This window comes from Delphinapterus leucas, chromosome 7 (genome assembly GCF_059928025.1).
Source record: "Delphinapterus leucas isolate spDelLeu-1000000601 "Yukka" chromosome 7, BTC_Dleu_Yukka2, whole genome shotgun sequence".
Classification (NCBI taxonomy): Eukaryota; Metazoa; Chordata; class Mammalia; order Artiodactyla; family Monodontidae; genus Delphinapterus; species Delphinapterus leucas.
Window position 1 is genome coordinate 6,291,090 of NC_143135.1, and position 19,092 is coordinate 6,310,181.

The following is a 19,092-nucleotide window of genomic DNA, read 5'->3' on the forward strand; positions in this document are numbered from 1 at the left end:
GGCCCTGTGCCAGCCTGAGCTAAGCACCCAACCTGGTTAATCTCACTGAATTCTCTCAACAGTCCTGTCTGGTAGGTATCTTCATTATTCTTATTTCACAGTTGAGAAAACTAAGGCCCAGAGAGGTGAAGTGACTTGCCTGAATTCACACAGCTGGCGAGAAGTGTGTGTGTATGTTGGGAGAGTGAGAAGCTGGCTGTCAGCCCTACTCTCTGGGCAATCACGGAGGGGATGGCAGAATTGGTGGGAGCTGTAGGGACATAAGTGGGCGGAACTTGCGGACAATTTGAATGTGGGGCCTCAGGGAGGGGGCGGACTATATGCGGGTAGTTCTAGGTTCCTAACTCCCCACCTCTGCAATCAAAGTTGACAGGAGCCCTGGCAATTCCCTGGCAGTCCAGTGGTTAGGAGTTTGTGCTCGCACTGCCAGGGGCCTGGGCTCGATCCCTGGTCAGGGAACTAAGATCCCTCAAGCTGCGCCGTGTGGCCAAAAAAAAGAAAAAAGGAAAAAAAAAAAGTTGAAAGGAGCCCAGCCAACTCCTTCTCGCTCTGCCTTCGCCTTCTCTGGCTGCTCCTCCACGATGCCCCTAGGCGCCCCCAGGGTACCAGGCATGGGGCCAAGCGTTGTTTGTGTGTGACAGGTACAGATCTCGGTCCATACTTCCTGCGTGTAAAATGCAGAACTTTACTTTTCTTTAACTCAACTTCATCTCTGGCTCCATTGATGGAAATTCAGAATCCCTTCCCTTTCCCCCAGCAGGATGCACCCGGCACCCGATGCTGTCTGTTCACACGGGTCCCCATTAAGATGGCCTGACGGGACCTGCACCCTGAGAAGGCTTCTACATTGTCAGCCTTTGCCTGCAGGACTGGTGGCTTCCTGCTCTCTTCCTGTCATGCTTCAAAGCATAGGAGCTTTTCTGCCACACAAGGACGCAGGCATTTCTGCCGAGCCTTCCATGGTCACTGCACAGCTGTTCCCTCCCTGGGTCTTGCTGCTTCCCTGGGGAATGGGAGTAGCCACCTCGTACTCCTGCCCTCACCTGCATTTCTGGGATTCATTAACCCACCTGAGAAGCAGGCTATGGGCTTTTCCAGCTGGGACCTTCTACATCCCTCCTCTTGTCACTCTATCCCTCTTTCCTCTTTCCTCTTGCAGCCCAGTGAATCTTTGATACTGTGTACTTTGGGGGTCTGCAAAGCCCCCACCCACAAATATTTTGTCCAGGCTTTTCCATTTTCCGTGGGATACAGGCTCAGTTTTCGCTTGATCTCCACTTTCTCATTTCCTTTTTCTCTGACTCTTCTCCGGCAGCTGCAGATGCCTCATTCTCCTGCTCTTCCTCCCAGCTCCGTAACTGCTCCTTTTCCGTTTCCTCTGCTCACTCCTCCTTCTCTCTTTTCACTCTTTATTTATTTTAATTAATTAATTAATTTTTGGCTGTGTTGGGTCTTCGTTGCTGCGCGTAGGCTTTTCTCTAGTTGCGATGAGCGGGGGCTACTCTTCATTGCGGTGTGCGGGCTTCTCATTGCAGTGGCTTCTCTTGTTGCGGAGCATGTGCTGTAGGCACGCAGGCTTCAGTAGTTGTGGCACGCAGGCTCAGTAGATGTGGTTCACAGGCTCTAGAGCGCAGGTTCAGTAGTTGTGGCGCACGGGCTTAGTTGCTCCGCGGCATGTGGGATTTTCCTGAAGCAGGGCTCGAACCTGTGTCCCCTGCATTGGCAGGCGGATTCTTAACCACTGTACCACCAGGGAAGTCCCTTCACTCTTTATTTTGTTTTATTTACTTTTAAAAAATCTTTGGCTGCACCACGCAGCATATGGGGTCTTACTTAGCTCCCCGACCAGGGATCGAACCTGTACCCCCTGCAGTGGAAGTGAGGAGTCTTAACCGCTGGACTGCTGAGGAAGTCACTCTTCTTTTCACCCTTTAAATGTGAGTTCTCTTCTCGCCTCTTCTCTCCACCCCAGGCAATCTCACTCCTGGCCCTGGCCTCAAAGACTACCAGTCTCTATGTTACAGAGGCCAGTGTTCCTGTCTGCTTCTCTCCCAGATCATACCCTTCAGACGGGTGTCACACAGACACACCCAAACTCAACTCATTGTCTTCTACCTGAACCTACAACTCCTGTGTCTCCAGCGTTAAAAGTGAAAGGCCTAGGGCTTCCCTGGTGGCGCAGTGGTTGAGAGTCCGCCTGCCGATGCAGGGGACACGGGTTCATGCCCCGGTCCGGGAAGATCCCACATGCTGCGGAGTGGCTGGGCCCATGAGCCATGGCCGCTGAGCCTGCGTGTCCGGAGCCTGTGCTCCGCAGTGGGAGAGGCCACAGCAGTGAGAGGCCCGTGTACCGCCAAAAAAAAAAAAAAAAAAAAAAAGTGAAAGGCCTAACCATTCATTTGCATGATTATTCAGGCCAGAATTCTGGGCATCACTCGTGATGCTTCTCTCCCCCTCCTTCCACAAATTACCCATCAAGCACTAACTTCTGCTGATTTGTGTGGCAGCCTAGGGAATGGTCAAGTGCATGAATCTTTAGAGCCAAAAAGTCTGGGTTCAAATCCTGACACTGCCACATTCTAGCAGTGTAAGTTTGGACAAGTAACTTAACCTCTCTGTGCTTCAGTTTCCTCATCTATAAAGTGGGCATAATAATAGCACCTATACCTCAAAGGATTGCAATGAGATTTAAATGAGTCACCCTTGGACTTCCCTGGTGGTGCAGTGGTTAAGAATCCGCCTGCCAATGCAGGGGACATGGGTTCGAGCCCTGGTCCAGGAAGATCCCACATGCCGCGGAGCGCGGAGCAACTAAGCCTGTGCACCACAACTACTGAGCCCGTGTGCCACAACTACTGAAGCCCACGCACCTAGAGCCCATGTTCCGCAGCAAGAGAAGCCACCGCAATGAGAAGCCCGCACGCCGCAATGAGAAGCCCGCACGCCGCAATGAGAAGCCCGCACGCCGCAATGAAGAGCAGCCCCCATTCACCGCAACTAGAGAAAGACCGCGTGCAGCAACGAAGACCCAACGCAGCCAAAAATAAATAAATAAATTTATTTTTTAAAAAATGAGTTACTCTTCATAAAGATGTACACACTTCATACTACACAGGCATTTGTTGACTAAATAAACTCTATATTCTAAGTATCTCTTGGACTGGTCCCAAGCTACCGTTATCTCTGCACCGTCTTACTGCCCTGACCTAATCGGTCTCGCTGCATACAATCCCTGCTCTCCTCCAATCCCTCTACACATCCAAGCCAGGGTCACCTTTTCAAAATGCAAATATGGTGCAAATACTTAACACTCTTCAATGGCTTCCTACTGTATAGCCCGCACTCCTTAGCAGGCTAGCAAGGCCTGTGAGATCGGGTCCTCACTCGCCTGTCTGGGCTCATCTTCGCCACTGAACAGTCTGGCCTCCCACATATCCAAACGCAGACTAGGGAGTTGCTTCCTTATAATCTGTGAGAGCTGAGTAATCAAAACTGTCCTTTCATTGACAGGAAGTGGAAATTGCACCCAATGGAGCCCAGTTTGTGCCAGGCCACATTCTTGGCTCCCTGAGCACCTGCCATGCCCATTTACTTCCTGATTCCTGTCAGGAATCATTCAGGAAGGATTTATTTCTTTATTTGTAAATAACTTTGTAAATATAGGTTGGGTGATGTGGGGCACCCAGAGATAAATCCTATCCAGCTTGGCTTGCTCTGGGCCAGGCCCTCTTCTATGTGCTTTACCTGAATTAACTAATTTCCTGTGAGGTAGGTATTATATTCAGCCCCATCTTACTAGTGAGGAAATGGAAGCACAGGGAAGTTAACTACTGTGCCCCAGGTTTTACAGCTAGTAAATCAAAGAGCCTTCGTGGTTCCAGAGTCTTGAGAAGGTTTATGAGGCTGAGCGTTATAAGAACTCGATAGACTTCAGAGACAGGAGCAATCACATTTACTTAGTGGGAGTCCAATGCGAATACAGAATAAAAAGTTTATGTGTCTCACAGTTTACAGTGTGGTTTTACATGGATCATATCATTTTACATGGATTATATCATTTAACCAGGGATTACAGCAGTACAGACTTGTGGTAAACAGAACAAGGTCTAGAATCAGATAATCTCATATTTCTTTCCCAGCCCTGTCACATACAGGGTAGGTGTTTTAGGGCCTCTTTTTGTGCCTCAATTTCTCATTTGTAAAGGGGGCATAATAAAACAATATACGTCATGCCATTGTGAGGATTAAATGAGATAATAATGCCCTTAGCACAGTGCCTGGCAAGTAGCAAATGCTAAAAATAATAATAATAACAACAATAAGAAGAAGATGCTGGCTGATTTTATTGGACACAGGTGATGTATCAACTACGTTCTGGGCCTCTTAAGCCTCACAAGAGCTCTGCAAGGTTTTGTCCGTATTGTACAGTGAAGAGCACGTGCTGACTAGGTGTCAGGTATTGTTCTAAAGCACTTTGCTGACTCAATCCTCACAACAATCCCAGGGGTAGGTACTACCTATTATAATCCTCTTTGTACAGAGGGGGAAACTGAGCATAAATTAAATAAGTTGATCAAGTTCACAGCCAGCAAGAGAAGCAACCAGGCAGTTTACTTCCAAGGTCCGTACTCTTAACCATCTTCCCTTTCAACAACAGGTGAAGAAACAGGCTCAGAAAGTGAAGAGATCCCCACTCCTAAAAAGGAGCGCTAAACTATTTTCCAACCCAGGGATTATCACTATGTCCAGCAGATGGCGCCCCAGGACATAGCAAGCTGTGGGATTCGCATACGCGGTCAAAACTACCATACCCACAATGCAGTGCGGATATTAAGGGCCACCTGCCAGTTTAGCTGTCTAAGGCACTGCCTGTGTGCTCTCCAGGAGGAACGTGTGTATCTGAGACATTCGGGTCCTTCCTCAATCTTAAGGTAGCAAGTTAAAAGTTTTTTCCGCTTCATCTCATCCTCCTTGTCTTACTAGTTGGAGAGCGGAAGGATGAATCAACGCTGCTATTGGTTGGCTTCATCTGCCTTACCCTAACGTGAGGACCCTTGACCTTTAACCCAAGGTGGCGGCGCCAGGAGCCTTAGCTCTTACTGTGGACCTGGGATGATCTAAGGCCGGGGACTCCGCCTCATGTCGAAGCTAAGCCGGGCCACTCGGGCCCTCAGGAAGCCCGAGGCCGGCGGCGTGATCCGGACCATCGTGCGGGCAGGCCAGGCCATGCCCGGGCCCCCACTAGGCCCCGTCCTGGGTCAGGTGCAGCCGCGGCAGGAACCTGGCGTGGGAGGCGTCGGAGGGTGGGAGCTAGTACCCGGGTGGCGGGTGCGGGCTGGGCCAGAGCGGCCTCGGTTTAAAACGCGGCTCTGCTGCCCACACGTTGTATGTCCTTGGGTTAGTTACACAGCCTCTTCGAGGTTCAGCTTTCTCTGTTCTTCGTCTACGAGCTGTTGTAAGGATAGAGAGGCGTGAAACATACGAATCATCTGGCGCATAAAATGGTAGTTGGATCTGGGTAGAGAAAAGAGAATGGGAGCTTAGGGAAGTGAAGACGGAGGAGAGAATGGATGGAGCCTCCGGGGGAAAGGAAGCCGTCCCTTCCTCCGCACGCTGACCCCTATGCCTCCCTCACAGCGAGGCGTTTCCATCAACCAGTTCTGTAAGGAGTTCAACGAGAAGACCAAGGACATCAAAGAAGGCATTCCTCTGCCTACCAAGATTTTTGTGAAGGTGAGGAGTCGGGACTCTGATCCCCAGTTTCCTTCTCATTCTCCCCAGGCCCTGGAGCTGGTCACCTGGGGTTGCTACTCTGCTCATAACTTGGGGCAAGTGTTTTCCTGTAACCCGGCCCCACTTTCCCCATTTTTACAGTAGAGACTAGGCCATATCTTTCCTGAACCTGCGCTGCCATATTGCAGATCTTTCCTTTGTTCCTCCAACTTGCTGGGGCTTCCAGAGCAGAGTTGGACCTGGAATAGAAGTGACAGGGACGTTTGTTGCAGATTTGTTTCTTCTGTGGTTTTGTTGTCAGTTAAAGGGAAGGAAGGTGAGCTGAGGGAAGGGGGGACAGGAAGTTAGAAGTTCCCTGGGCTGGGGCAGCAGGGGTTGGGGGAGGTGGGAAGAAAGATTCTCATGTGTCTTTTTTCCTTTCAGCCTGACAGGACATTTGAAATCAAAATTGGCCAACCCACTGTTTCCTACTTCCTGAAGGCAGCTGCTGGGATTGAGAAGGGGGCCCGGCACACAGGTAAGGGGCAGGGTGGGCATCTGGGCTTCTGGGCTCTGGAAGGAAGCAGTGACACCTGAAGGGCTATTTGTTCCTTGCTCCCAGGGAAAGAGGTGGCAGGCCTAGTGACACTGAAGCACGTGTATGAGATCGCCCGTGTCAAAGCTCAGGATGACGCCTTCGCCTTGCAGGATGTGCCCCTGTCCTCTGTTGTCCGCTCTGTCATTGGCTCTGCCCGTTCCCTGGGCATTCGTGTGGTGAAGGAGTGAGTTTCCGGGGAAGCTCAGTGTGAGGGGAGGGCCTGGAAAGTTCTTGACTCTGGGACAAAGCTGAGGGCCCACTGAGTGGGAGAGTCAGCTTCTGAGTTAATGGATCTTGGATTCTTGGGAGTGGGGAGCCTCATTCATTCATTTGGAATATACTTATTAAGTACCTATCATGTGTTAGGCATTGTTCTGGACACTGGATGCAGCTAGGAAGGAGGTAGCCGTGCTTGACCTTGCTTTCTAAGGAACTCAGAGTCCAGAGATGGAGGCAGATCCATAAATGGAGCAGTATACTGCCAGATGGTCAGTGTTGATAAAAGGAACTACAGTATCCTCAGAACAGGGAGCAGAGCCCTGGGAAGTGAGGTCAAGGCCTGGGGCAAGCATTGCAAGAAGTAGAAAAGTCCCTGTGAAGGATGTAAGGTGAAGGAATGGAGCAAAGAAGTTCAGTGTGATCTGGGTATATAATACTAGAGGCAGAATGAGACATAGTAGGACGTGAGCCAAACAGACTAGTTGGTTCTCAAATTCAGACTTGATCCTGAGGCCAGCAGCAGGCCCCCTCATGGGGCCAGACGACAGCAGGGGCAACACTCAACCCTTCGCTGGCCTCTTGCTGCTGGTGTCACACCTCATGCAAAGGCTGACGGTTGGTTGTTTCCCAAGAGGAGTGGGGTTAAGCGTGGAACAGGGATAGACTTTACTTTGCTCAGATCTTTACTTGTATTGGGAGTACAGAAGTGAGTGAATTTGATCCTTGCTCTGAAAGAGATATGCATGCAGCACCTGATGACTTCATTTTACAAAATGTTTTGGGGCTCAGAGGAAGGGCAGGTTAATTTGGACTAGGGTGTAGCTGTGCTCATCCTCAAAAGATGAGTAGGGCTTTAAGAAAGGAGTGAAAGGCAGAGGTGATAGTGGGGTAGCAATTCTGGCAGAGGAAACAGATGAGCAAAGGTATGGGGGCAGGAGGGGAGAGGGGTTCTGAGACAGTGACATGGTGCTGTGAGCTCCCCACCAGTGACCGGCCCTTCACTTACCGTCTGTTTTTCTGTACCTGCAGCCTCAGTTCAGAAGAGCTGGCAGCTTTCCAGAAGGAGCGAGCCCTGTTCCTGGCTGCTCAGAAAGAGGCAGATTTGGCAGCCCAGGCAGAAGCTGCCAAGAAGTGACCCCTGTCCCCCACCCTCCAGGATTTTGAAGAGGGCCAGTTGGGAAGGCTGGGCCAGAGGGGAGGAAAGGAGGTCACGTCAACCTGATTATATTTTTCTGACTTTAAATTATATATTTTTGCACGTGTGGTTATATCAGAGGATCAAGTGTGAATAAACATCTTTTGTCACCCACTCTCAGTTTCTGCCTTGGGACCCCAGAGAAAGGGACCTCATCCACGCAGAGCGACTGCTCAGGATCTGAATTGGCAGGGGTAGCAGAAAATCCTGTGTTTTCCCATTTTCCAGGGGTGAGAGAAAGGGCGAGGTAGGTGGGGGCATGGCTGCTGGACTTGGGTGTACAGAGGCAGCAGATGTTGTTTCTGCTTCCATCAGAAATGCCTCCTATCTCTTGGGGACTTGCCACCTCAACAGAGACAGAACCCTTTGGGGACTTCAGGTCACAGCCCCAAGCAGGGTTGCTACATGGAGTGCCCTGGATCCCAAGGGCTACTTCAGGCCCCTCTATTAAGCTGACCCTGGCTCTAAGTCAGGTGATACCTGAATGTGAATTATTGTGGGGTTTATGGCTACAGAACCATGGAAGAAGCGAAGCATCACTAGGTACCTGCCCATGGTGGGAGAAGTCCTTGGGAAGCCCTGGCCTTTTGTTTTCCCATTAGTCATAATATCAAGGACTATTGTCCTCTCAGAGAAGAGAGGAGGAGTTGGGGGGGGAAATGGGATTCACATTTACTAAGCACCTGTTATGTGCTAGGTACTTGGTTTTACACCGAGAAGATTTGGAAAGCATAGGAAAAACCCTACAAGAAAAAAAAAGCCTCAAATAATCCCCTCACCTAGATGAGATTCCTGGCAATATTGTGGTATATATCTTTTCTACTTGTTTTTTTTTCTTTGTGTTTATATATAATACTTTAAGAATAAAACACATTTGGGTCATACTCTAGATACTGTTGTATTCTACTTTTACTTGTAACTTGGCAATGATTTAGAACATTTTTTTCGTTATTAATCATCTTTCTGAAACCATTTTTCATGGCTACTCAGTATTCTGTCTTATGGGTAGACCATTATTTAACCAGGTCCTCAACCGTCGGGTAGGTTTGTTGTTTGCATTAAAAAAAAAAATACACACGACCCCGTGATGAACATCATTTGGTCCTCTGCTTCAGGGTCTCCCAAAACTTCAATCAAGGCGTCAGCTGGGGCTGTGGTCTCATCTGAGGCTTGACTGGGGAAGGATCCACGTTCAAACTCACGTCGTTGTTGGCAGCATTTGATTCTTTGTGAGCAGTTGCATGAGGGCCTCAATTTCTTGCTGGTTGTCAGTCAGAGGCCACACTCATTTCCATTCTCTCTAGCTGTGTTGTCTTGGGCAAGTTACTTAACTACTCTGTGCTTTAGATCCATCATCTGTAAGATAGAGAAAATAGTGCTTATCTCAAAAGGTTGAAGAAATAACTGCATATAGGGCCAGTTAATTTATGACAAAGGAGCCAAGAATATACAATGGGGAAAGGACAGTCCCTTCAATAAATGGTGTTGAGAAAAGTGGACAACCACATGCAAGAGAATGAAACTTTAAAAATTAACTCCAAATAGGTTAAAGACTTGAGCATAAGACCTGAAACCATAAAACTCCTAGAAGAAAACAGACTCCTTGACATAGGTCTTGGCAGTGAGTTTTTTTATTTGACTGCAAAAGCAAAGGCAACAAAGCAAAAATAAACAATGGGACTACATCAAACTAAAAAGCTTCTGCACAGCAAAGGAAACCATCAACAAAATGAAAAGGCAATGTACAGAATAGGAGAAAAATGTTTATAAATCATACACCTGATAAGGAGTTAATATCCATAGTATATAAAGAACTCATACAACTCAATAGCAAAAATAAAAAACAAAAAAAACCCCAAAACAACAATCACACACACACACACATACTCTAGTATCATTCAAGAACAAGCAATTCTCTTGCGAACACCGGGGCACGAACCCGTGTCCCCTGCATCGGCAGGTGGACTCTCAACCACAGCACCAGCAGGGAAGCCCCCATTTCTCTGTTTTCTTTCACTGTAACAGTTAAAATTGTCTAAACAGACTGTCTATACTTTTCATCTCCCATTTACTCTTTGCTTGTAATGTTTTTTGTCTCAAAGTCTGTTGTGTCTATTATTAAATATACCTACACCAATCTCTCTTTTGTTTAGAGTCAGCACAATATATCTTTTTTTTTTTTACATCCTTTCCACCTTTTCCTATTATGTTTTAGATGTTCTTGTAGCAGAATTAGTTGGTGTGGTAGCCACCTTCCAAAATGGCTCTCAAACCCTACCTCCTAGTAATTAACACTCCCCCACATTGTGCTGGGGTTAGTCTATGTCACCAAGACTGGCAGAAGTGCTGGCATGTCACTTCCAAGATTAGGTCATCCTAATCCCCACAGCTCCCATCTTGGTTACCTTCTCTCCTTTATAGTTGCACCCACCCACCTCTCTCCTACTATCCTAATCCCTGGCAACCACTTTTCTGTTCTCTACCTCTATTATAGGGAGGTCTTTGTCCTCATTTCTAGAATGGTATATGAGTGAACTCATACAGTATATGTCCTTTTGAGGTTGTTTTCTTTTCTCACCCAGTCTAATGCCTTTGAGATCCATCCAAGTTGTTGTGTGTATTAATAGTCTGTTCCTTTTTTATTGCTGAATAGTATTCCAAGGTATGGATGTACCGCAATTTGTTTAATCATTTACCTATTGAAGGGCATTTAGTTGTTTCCACTTTTTGGCTATTACAAATAGAGGGGTTATTCTTGAAAGATGTAATTTTCATTCCTCTGGGATAAATGCCCAGGAGTGCAATTGCTGGGTCATATAGTAAGTGTGTTTTCAGTTGTTTAAGAAACCTCAAAATTATTTTCCAGAGTAACTGTACATTACTTACACTGCCCCAGCAATATACGAATGATCCAGTTTCTCTGCAGCCTCATCAGAACTTGATGTTGTTATTATTTTCGTTGTTCTAATAGGTGGGTTGTGATATCTTGTGTCTTAATTTGTGTTTCCATAATGTCTAGGGTTGTTGAAAATCTTTTCATGTGCTTATTTGCTATAGATCTATGTTCTTTGGTGAATTGTCTCCATTTTTGGGTCCATTTTCTTTTCTTTCTTTTTTTTTGGATGCACTGTGTGGCTTGTGGGATCTTAGTTCCCCAACCAGGGGTTGAACCTGGGCCCTTGGCAGTGGGCCCAGTGAAAGTGCCAAGTCCTAACCACTGGACCGCCAGGGAATTCCCTTTTGTCCATTTTCTAATGAATTGTTGTGTTTTTCTTTAACTGCTGTGTTTTGAGAGTTTTAGATAGGAGCTCTTTGTCAGGTATGTGGTCTGCAAATATTTTCTCCCATTGTGTAGCTTGTTTTTTCATCCTCTTAACAAGATCTTTCACAGAGCAAAAGTTTTCAATCTCAGTAAAGTCCAGTTTATCAATTATTTTCTTCTATGGATCATGCTTTTGGTGTCATGCCTAAGAACTCTTCACCAAACCCTTGGTACCTAAGATTTTCTCCTATGTTTTTTCCTAAAATGTTATATTTATGTCTTATTTTTAGCTGTCTGTCCACATCATGAAAACTTTATTATAGCTATGTCTTCTTTTATTTATTTATTTATTTTTGTGGTACGCGGGCCTCTCACTGTTGTGGCCTCTCCCATTGTGGAGCACAGGCTCTGGACGCACAGGCTCAGCGGCCATGGCTCACGGGCCCAGCCGCTCCGCGGCATGTGGGATCCTCCCAGACCGGGGCACGCACCCGTGTCACCTGCATCGGCAGGCAGACTCTCAACCACTGCGCCACCAGGGCAGCCCCCCCTTTTTTTTTTATTTGATAAGCAACTTTATTTATGAATCACCTGGGGAAATTTGTTAAAATGCAGAATTTAATTTAATATCTGAGGAGGGACTCACGATTTTGAATTTCTAACAAGCTCCCAAGGTGATGTCAGTGTTGCTGGTTTTTGGACCAAAACTCTGAATACCAAGGTGGGGAGAGGTGAGATAGAAATAGAAAACAGAAGAAAGGAGAATGATGAGGTGAGGCAAAGAAAAAATACGGTTCGTTTGAGGTCATGGCTAGGGATGCGCCACTTTACATGGACCATGGAGATCAGTAGGCTTTCTTTAAAAACTATACCTATTCTGCTATATCTTGGTTAGTTTTTAGACGGCAAAAAATTTCTGCTTCATTTACAGTCTTAGTAGTAATTTTTCAGAGGGAGCTTGAAGTTGCTACTGGTAGAAAAAAGAGTCGGAAAAGTCAGACATGTACAATGTTTTGAAGGACCGAATGTTACTCTTCCATTTGCGTTCTCAGGTAGCTTCCAGAATCCTAGCATTTCCCCAGCTTGGTTATCCAGCCTGGCACATACTTTCCTCCTCCTTAGCTAGATATAATCTCCTTGTATGTTTGATGGAAACTCAGTTGGCCTTAAGGAAAGCATTTAATTTGCTGAATTCACATGAATTTTTAACAACAATCATGCATTTAATCCTATTGGGGCACTTGCATTTTAGAGGAAGGACTACTTATTCAAGAATAATAAATCTTAAATAGTGCATCATATTTGGGTGAGTCTAACTTTCCTAATCCTCATAAATAATCTCATGGACCACTGTTCTTCCAGGAATGGGAGATGTAACACTTACTCTCCTGGTGCTCTTACATGCAGTCTTCTCAAAGGATTATAAAAAATCATTCTGGGGCTTCCCTGGTGGCGCAGTGGTTGAGAGTTCACCTGCCGATGCAGGGGACGTGGGTTCGTGCCCCGGTCCGGGAAGATCCCACATGCTGCGGAAAGGCTGGGCCGCTGAGCCTGCGCGTCCGGAGCCTGTGCTCTGCAACGGGAGAGGCCACGACAGTGAGAGGCCCGCGTACTGCCAAAAAAATCATTCTGAAGTTTTACTTTTTTATAACAATAGTACAAAGAAGTTAAGATCTTGTTGACTCTCACTCTCAATATATATATTATGTACAGGTTCAATTCAACCTAGGTTTTAAGAAAAAAAGCCATGGCCATTTCTTTTTGAAAAATTTATATATTGTTGCATTTTATTCCAAGTTTCCTATTTTAGTGATGTGAATGAGGCCTGCTGTCACCCCCTACTTCTCATGATACTAGTGACTTCCATACTGCACCTTTTATATTTTTCAATTTTTGTTGTACTTCTGCCACAGCTCCATAGTGAGAGGAGTAGATGATTTCTAACTATTGTGTGGCTGCTTCTTCCCCTGGACTATTTGGGTGTGCTCAGTCACAGCGCTGTGTCAGATGTCTTCCAACTAAACAATGATTACATTGCTTTTTTCATCTATTCTGTAGATAATCTTAGTCACTGGCCTGCAGCAAAGCTGGAATGAAGTCTCAGAGGTATATTTCAACTTGCAAAACAATCGTGAAGGTTGGCCTTGCATTTTCATAAGGCAGTTTGTGTTTTCTTAAGGAGTTCTTATCCTGTGCCTAAATGGCTTTACTTGCCTTGTGAGAATCAGCTGACTTTTTTTTTTTTTTTGGCAGTACGCGGGCCTCTCACTGTTGTGGCCTCTCCCGTTGCGGAGCACAGGCTCCAGACGCACAGGCTCAGCGACCATGGCTCACGGGCCCAGCCGCTCCGCGGCATGTGGCATCTTCCCGGACTGGGGCACGAACCCGTGTCCCCTGCATCGGCAGGCGGACTCTCAACCACTGTGCCACCAGGGAAGCCCATCAGCTGACTCTTTATGTGTGTGTGACTTCATCGAACCTTTTAAGAAACTATTTCTTGTTATTTTCAACTTTGGCATTTCCAGGCAAAAATTTGCATAGATATTTGCATAGAAAATATGAGTCTGCTTCCAAGCCTTCTAGCAGGGACTTTGTATCAAAAGTGAAAAGGAAAGAAGATGAAGCTAAAATCCTTATACATGGCTACTTGGGTGTAACTAAGAAGCAATCTAGACATCCTGGTTTGCTTGTAAGCACATCATGGGCATATAGTGCCAATCTTAAATTTGAAGAAGTTTGAAATTAGCTATGTCTTCTTAAGCACCATGTCCTCTTAAACCATATCCACAGTATAGTTATGTTTTACATTTAAGCCTGTGACCCATTTTGAGTTAATTTTTGTATAAAGTATGAGGCTTAGGTTGAAATTCTTTTCTCCCCCGCCACGGACGTCTAATTACCCCAGTAGCATTTGTTGAAAACGTTATTCTTCTTCCATTGAATTGCTTCTGCACTTGATTTTCTTCAGCTCTGAAAATCTGGGGAAATTCAGTTCTGCCCTCAGAGGTTTTGAGTTTAGCATTCATCCCCATGCAGATTTGAAATCTGGCTGATGTCTCGATGGGGAGACTGGTCCTGAGTTTCTGGCACTGTGTATGACATAATTATACTCCATATGCAGTATATGCCACCAATTTTTATTTCAAATAATGATTTTTAATTACATGTGTTCATTATATCAATAGGGTGATTTTATTTTGCTCAAATAACTGACATAGAAAATAATATTTTGGATTGTGTACTTTTACTAAAACTTGGCCTAGTATAGATTATAGTAGCCTGTGATATATTAAGATACCCACATGGTTTTCAGACAATGTACAAACAGGCCACTCAGCACGTTGTTTTATAATTTTTTGCCAAAAAAAAAAACAAACCCTTGATACGGGTTCCAATTTTCCATTTCCAATTGTTTTCCAATTGAATTTTTAATTTCAGTTTTCATCTTTTTTATCGTATTTCTAGAAAATCTATTGGTTCTTTTTCAAGTCTGCTTATCACTGTTTTCATTTCATGTTCCCTGTAGATGTTCCTTTTTTTTTAAACTTTGCATATTTGAATCACTTCTTATTTATTTATTTATTTTTATACTTGCCTTGTGGACTTTATTTTTTTTAATTAATTTTTATTGGAGTAGAGTTGATTTACAATGTTGTGTTAGTTTCTTCTGTACAGCAAAGTGGATCAGTTATACATATACATATGTCCACTCTATTTTAGATTCTGTTCCCATATAGGCCATTACAGAGTATTGAGCAGAGTTCCCTGTGCTATACAGCAGGTCCTTATTAGTTATCTATTTTATATATAGTAGTGTGTATATGTCAATCCCAATCACCCAGTTTATCCCCCTCCCTTTCCCCCTTGGTAACCCTAAGTTTGTTTTCTATATCTGTGACTCTATTTCTGTTTTGTCAATAAGTTCATTTGTACCATTTTTTTTTTAGTGAGTTACTTAATTTTTTAAAGTGTTTTTTTGTTTGTTTGTTTTTCATCTTTTTGGCCACGCCACACGGCTTGCGGGATCTTAGTGAAACCGGGCATTGAACCCGGGCCCTCGGCAGTGAAAACACTGAGTCCTGACCACTGGACTGCCAGGGAATTCCCCATGTTCCCTGTAGATATTCTTGACTTGGTAATTAACTGCTTTAAACATGAAAACGTATAGTTGTTTTAAAGTCAGTAACTGACCCCTCTGATATATGCACTGTGTGTATCTGTTTTGCTAGTTCCTGCCCGTATTGTCTTGCTTCTTTGTGTGTCTGGTTATCTTTGACTGTGTCCTGCTCAATGTCTGTGACACGTTATTTATGGAAGCTCCTTGAGGCCTAAGATGGATATGCCCTCATCCAGAGAGGTTTTCAGTTAGTCCTGCCGGGCATGAGAGGAGACTACAAAAGTCCTGATATTCATCTCATCCCAGGCTAAATACACAGCAACTCTTTACCCGGTTACTAAAGTCAGAGACACAAGACTCCTCTCTTTTCTTTGCCCCCCTCTAAACACATTAGCAAATCATGTTAGTTCTGTCTCCAAAGTATCCCCAATCCAGTGACTTACCCCCATCTGTGCCTGGTGAAAGCTCTCATCCCCTCTTGCCTGGACCACGGCAGGAGCCCAGCTGGTCTCTCGGCTTCCACTCCTGCCTCTACTAATCCTTTCTCCACACACTGTCAGAGGGATGGCTTAAACATGTGAATTAAATCATGTCATTCCCCTGCTTAAATCTCCTCAATCAATTCCTATTGCATGTGAAATAAAATCTAAGTTTCTTATTGTGGTGTAAGGCCCTGAGTAATCTTTTCCCTCCTCTCCAACCACTATTCCTCTCGCTGGCCTTGATCCAGCCACACTGATTTCCTTGCTAGTCCTTAAACAGGTCAAAGCCTTTCCCATTTAAATACCTCTACTCTTGCTTTCCTTTGGCCTGGAACATTCTTACTCCTGTTCCTCGTCTTTGATATCTTAGCTCAATGTTACCTTCTAGGAAAGGGCTTCCTGTCACCCCACTCTACGTTAGGACCCTCTGAACCAGAGCTGTGGTTCTCTACCGTAGCAGCCTGGCTCTGTCCCTTACTGCACATTCTGTATGCTCCTTTGAGACTTTACTTACTTTTTGTTACATCTCCCCACAACTAGAATGTAAGCTCTGAGAGCCCAGAGATCTTGTCTGTCTTGTTCACTGCTGCATCCCCAGCACCCAGAAAAGTTCCTGGCACATGTAGTTATTGTGAATATTTCCCACATAAAAAAAATAAGGCTGCAGAGCCAGCCCTTGGGGTCAGTCTTTATGACCCCAAAACTTGTGCTCTTTCTCCTACATTCTGCTCCCAGGGCAGAGTCTGGAATCCGTGGGAAGGGAACTGGCTGAGGGTCAGATCTGGCTTCTGCAGCGACTCTGGTAGTGCCATCGGACAAGTCCTTTCCTCCCCGCTGGCCTCCGTTTATCCACCGGTGCTAAGGTATGACGCTCTGAGCCACAGGGACCTTGCCAGTGAGAGGAACAGAAACAGATCCCTCTCTGTCCAGCAGGTAGAGCCATCAGCTCTTTTGAACTTGGCTGCCGGGATCTCTCATTCTGAATGTTGAGATGCCGTCTCATCAAAACGCACACTCTACTATCACCTACCGCCACCACCAAACACCAGTGAGGTGTTCATTTTTTTGCTCACATTTAAAATTTTTTTAAATGTTCATTTATTTAGTTTTACTTGTTAAAGAAACTTTTTATTTCAGAATATATTTAGATTTACAGAAATGTTATGAAAATACTAGTTTCCATATACTCCACACCTATTATTTCCCCTATTATTAACATCATACACTTATATGGCACATTGGTCACATTAATGAACAAATATCGATACATTATTATTAACTAAAGTCCACACTTTATTCAGGTTTCCTTAGTTTTTTATTTTATTTTATTTTTTTGGCCATGCCAGGGATCTTAGTTTCCAGACCAGGGATCGAGCCCGTGCCCCCTGCAGTGGAAGAACAGAGTCCTAACCACCGGAGGGCCAGGGAATTCCTGGGTTCCTTTCGTTTTTAACCTATGTCTATTTTCTGTTTCAGGATCCTATCTAGAACACGTTACATTTCGTCATCATGTTTCCTTAGGCTCCTCTTGGCTGTCACAGCTTCTCAGACTTTCCTTGTTTTTGATGACCACCAGGGAGGTTTTAGGTTTTTTTTTTTTCAGTTGATGAACAGTTTTACTAGAAAATGAACAATTTTTCCCAGTTTTGAGACATAATTGACATATAACACTGTATAAGTTTAAGGTATATGACATAATGATTCGATATGTGTATATATTTCAAAGTGATTGCCACAGTAAGTTTAGTTAACATACCAGGGGTGGTTTGTAGATGGGACTCCAACATGTGTCTTGAACTTATGGTCACTTAAGGTTCAAAGCTGAAAGATACAATGCTTGGCCCTCTGGGGAACTTAGGCACAAAATTCTTGTGGTAGAAATTGGTAACTTCCTACTCAGGTCCTTATTAGGCTGACCTTCAGAAGTGGTCCTCTCGATAAAATGTTTCTAGTGTGCCTGCCGTGTGTTTGGCCCTGTGATCGGCACCAGTGGGGGGTGGAGCTGAGACAGGGTCCTTTTGGGGCTCCCAGTCCAGTTCTTTTGTTCAAGTTGGAGAATAGACGCACAGGAAGGCAGAAGGTAACACTGCACCTTCCTGTTTCACCCAAGGATGTATCCAAGGTGGAAAAAAGGTGACAGGTCCCTGGAATGCCTTCCCATAGGACCTCTGAAGGGCATGGCCTCAGAACTGGAGGATTTGGAATGAGAGGAGGTTTAGGGAATTCTCAGTGTTGTGCTCTCAGCTCCTGGAATCCAGCCCCCGTATTTCAGTGGGCTGGGGTGGGGGAGACTGGGGCCTGGAGTTTCCTTCCCCACCTTGAGAAAGAAACTTGTAAGCCTTTGTGGTCACCATTGCTTTCCAATTCAGTGTAATAACTTAAGTCCTTTCTGTGCTCCTCAGCTTATAAGAGGCCCCATCAAGTCCTAGCAGCATCTTTGGGAGGTCAGGGCCATTTCTTTCAGCCCCATTTTACCTGTGAAGAAACTGAGGCTCACGTCCTACTCGACAGATAGTCAGTGGAGGTGGAATTTGAATCCAGGTCTTTCTGGCTCCTAATTTTCATTTCTGCCCCCACCATATCCTGTGGCTTTTGGCCCTCAAGCTTAGAGGAAGACAGTGTTTTGGGAAACTTTTCCTCTTGAGCCACTAAGTTATATTCTGCTCAGAAGTTTGGGGTCTGCTCTAGTGTGCGGACTGGGAGGGGAGGAGTCCCCTGCTCCAGCCCAAGCCTGCCCTTCTTGGGGAATCTGGCGGAGGAGACAGGCCAGGGCCTGGATGCAGATGACGTGGGTGTATTGCCCACCTGTGGCTCTCACTAACTGTGGGGGTAAAAAAATCACTTTTTACTTGTGATCCTCAGTTTCTCCATCAATGAAATGGTGCTTATACACCTGTCCAGAGGCTTTATTGCAGTGACTAAGTGACATAAAATTGTTTGTCAGCTGAAAGCCCCATTCAGGGATAAAAGAGGTGGTTATCATTTCCAGTGAGAGATCCAGGACCCTAAATCCAGGGAAGCTGCTTGCCTGTAGGGCCAGGCTGAAGAAAGAAACTCATGTTCTGAAACTCCAAACCCATGTCCAGGAAAATGCCAAGCTGAATCCCCTACCCATCCCCAGACACTTCTGCTCCCTCCCACACTGGAAGCACTGCAAGCCCGGAGCAGAGAGGAGACTCCAGTACCCTTTAGCATTGGATGCCAAAGCATCTTGACGCCAAGACGTAGCATCTGTTTCAGCTCCAAACTCTCAGCTTCTAGAACAGGGTGGGCCACACACAGAACACTCAGGTGTTGAGTGAATGAATGAATGAGTGCACGAGTGAATGAAGAAATGCCAGGGCTGTCAGCAGGTCCAGAGTTTACCTCCTAACCTCCAGGCTCCCGTTGGGACCTCTCAACCTTCTCAGGTCACCACCCTTCCCTTTTCACAGAAGTGCATGACACCAGGTGTACCAAAAAGGCAAACTGGACTTTATTATAAAGTTGGCTACAAAGTCACCGCAG

The 19,092-nt window shown here is 45.6% G+C and overlaps 1 protein-coding gene across 2 annotated transcripts; it reads left to right on the forward strand.

The window, feature by feature from the left end:
• Positions 1-5,014: 5,014 nt before the first annotated feature.
• On the forward strand, positions 5,015-7,838 carry MRPL11 (mitochondrial ribosomal protein L11). Of its 2 annotated transcripts, XM_022591369.3 has the most exons (5): positions 5,035-5,262; positions 5,638-5,733; positions 6,157-6,250; positions 6,335-6,494; positions 7,559-7,838. In XM_022591369.3, the coding sequence occupies exons 1-5, from the start codon at positions 5,140-5,142 to the stop codon at positions 7,662-7,664; spliced, it is 579 nt and encodes a 192-aa protein (XP_022447077.1). In that variant the 5' UTR covers positions 5,035-5,139; the 3' UTR covers positions 7,665-7,838. The 2 variants fall into 2 exon arrangements, with proteins under 2 accessions (XP_089770611.1, XP_022447077.1); XM_089914485.1 differs by lacking the exon at positions 6,335-6,494 and having other exon boundaries at positions 5,015-5,262.
• The last annotated feature ends 11,254 nt before the right edge of the window (positions 7,839-19,092 follow it).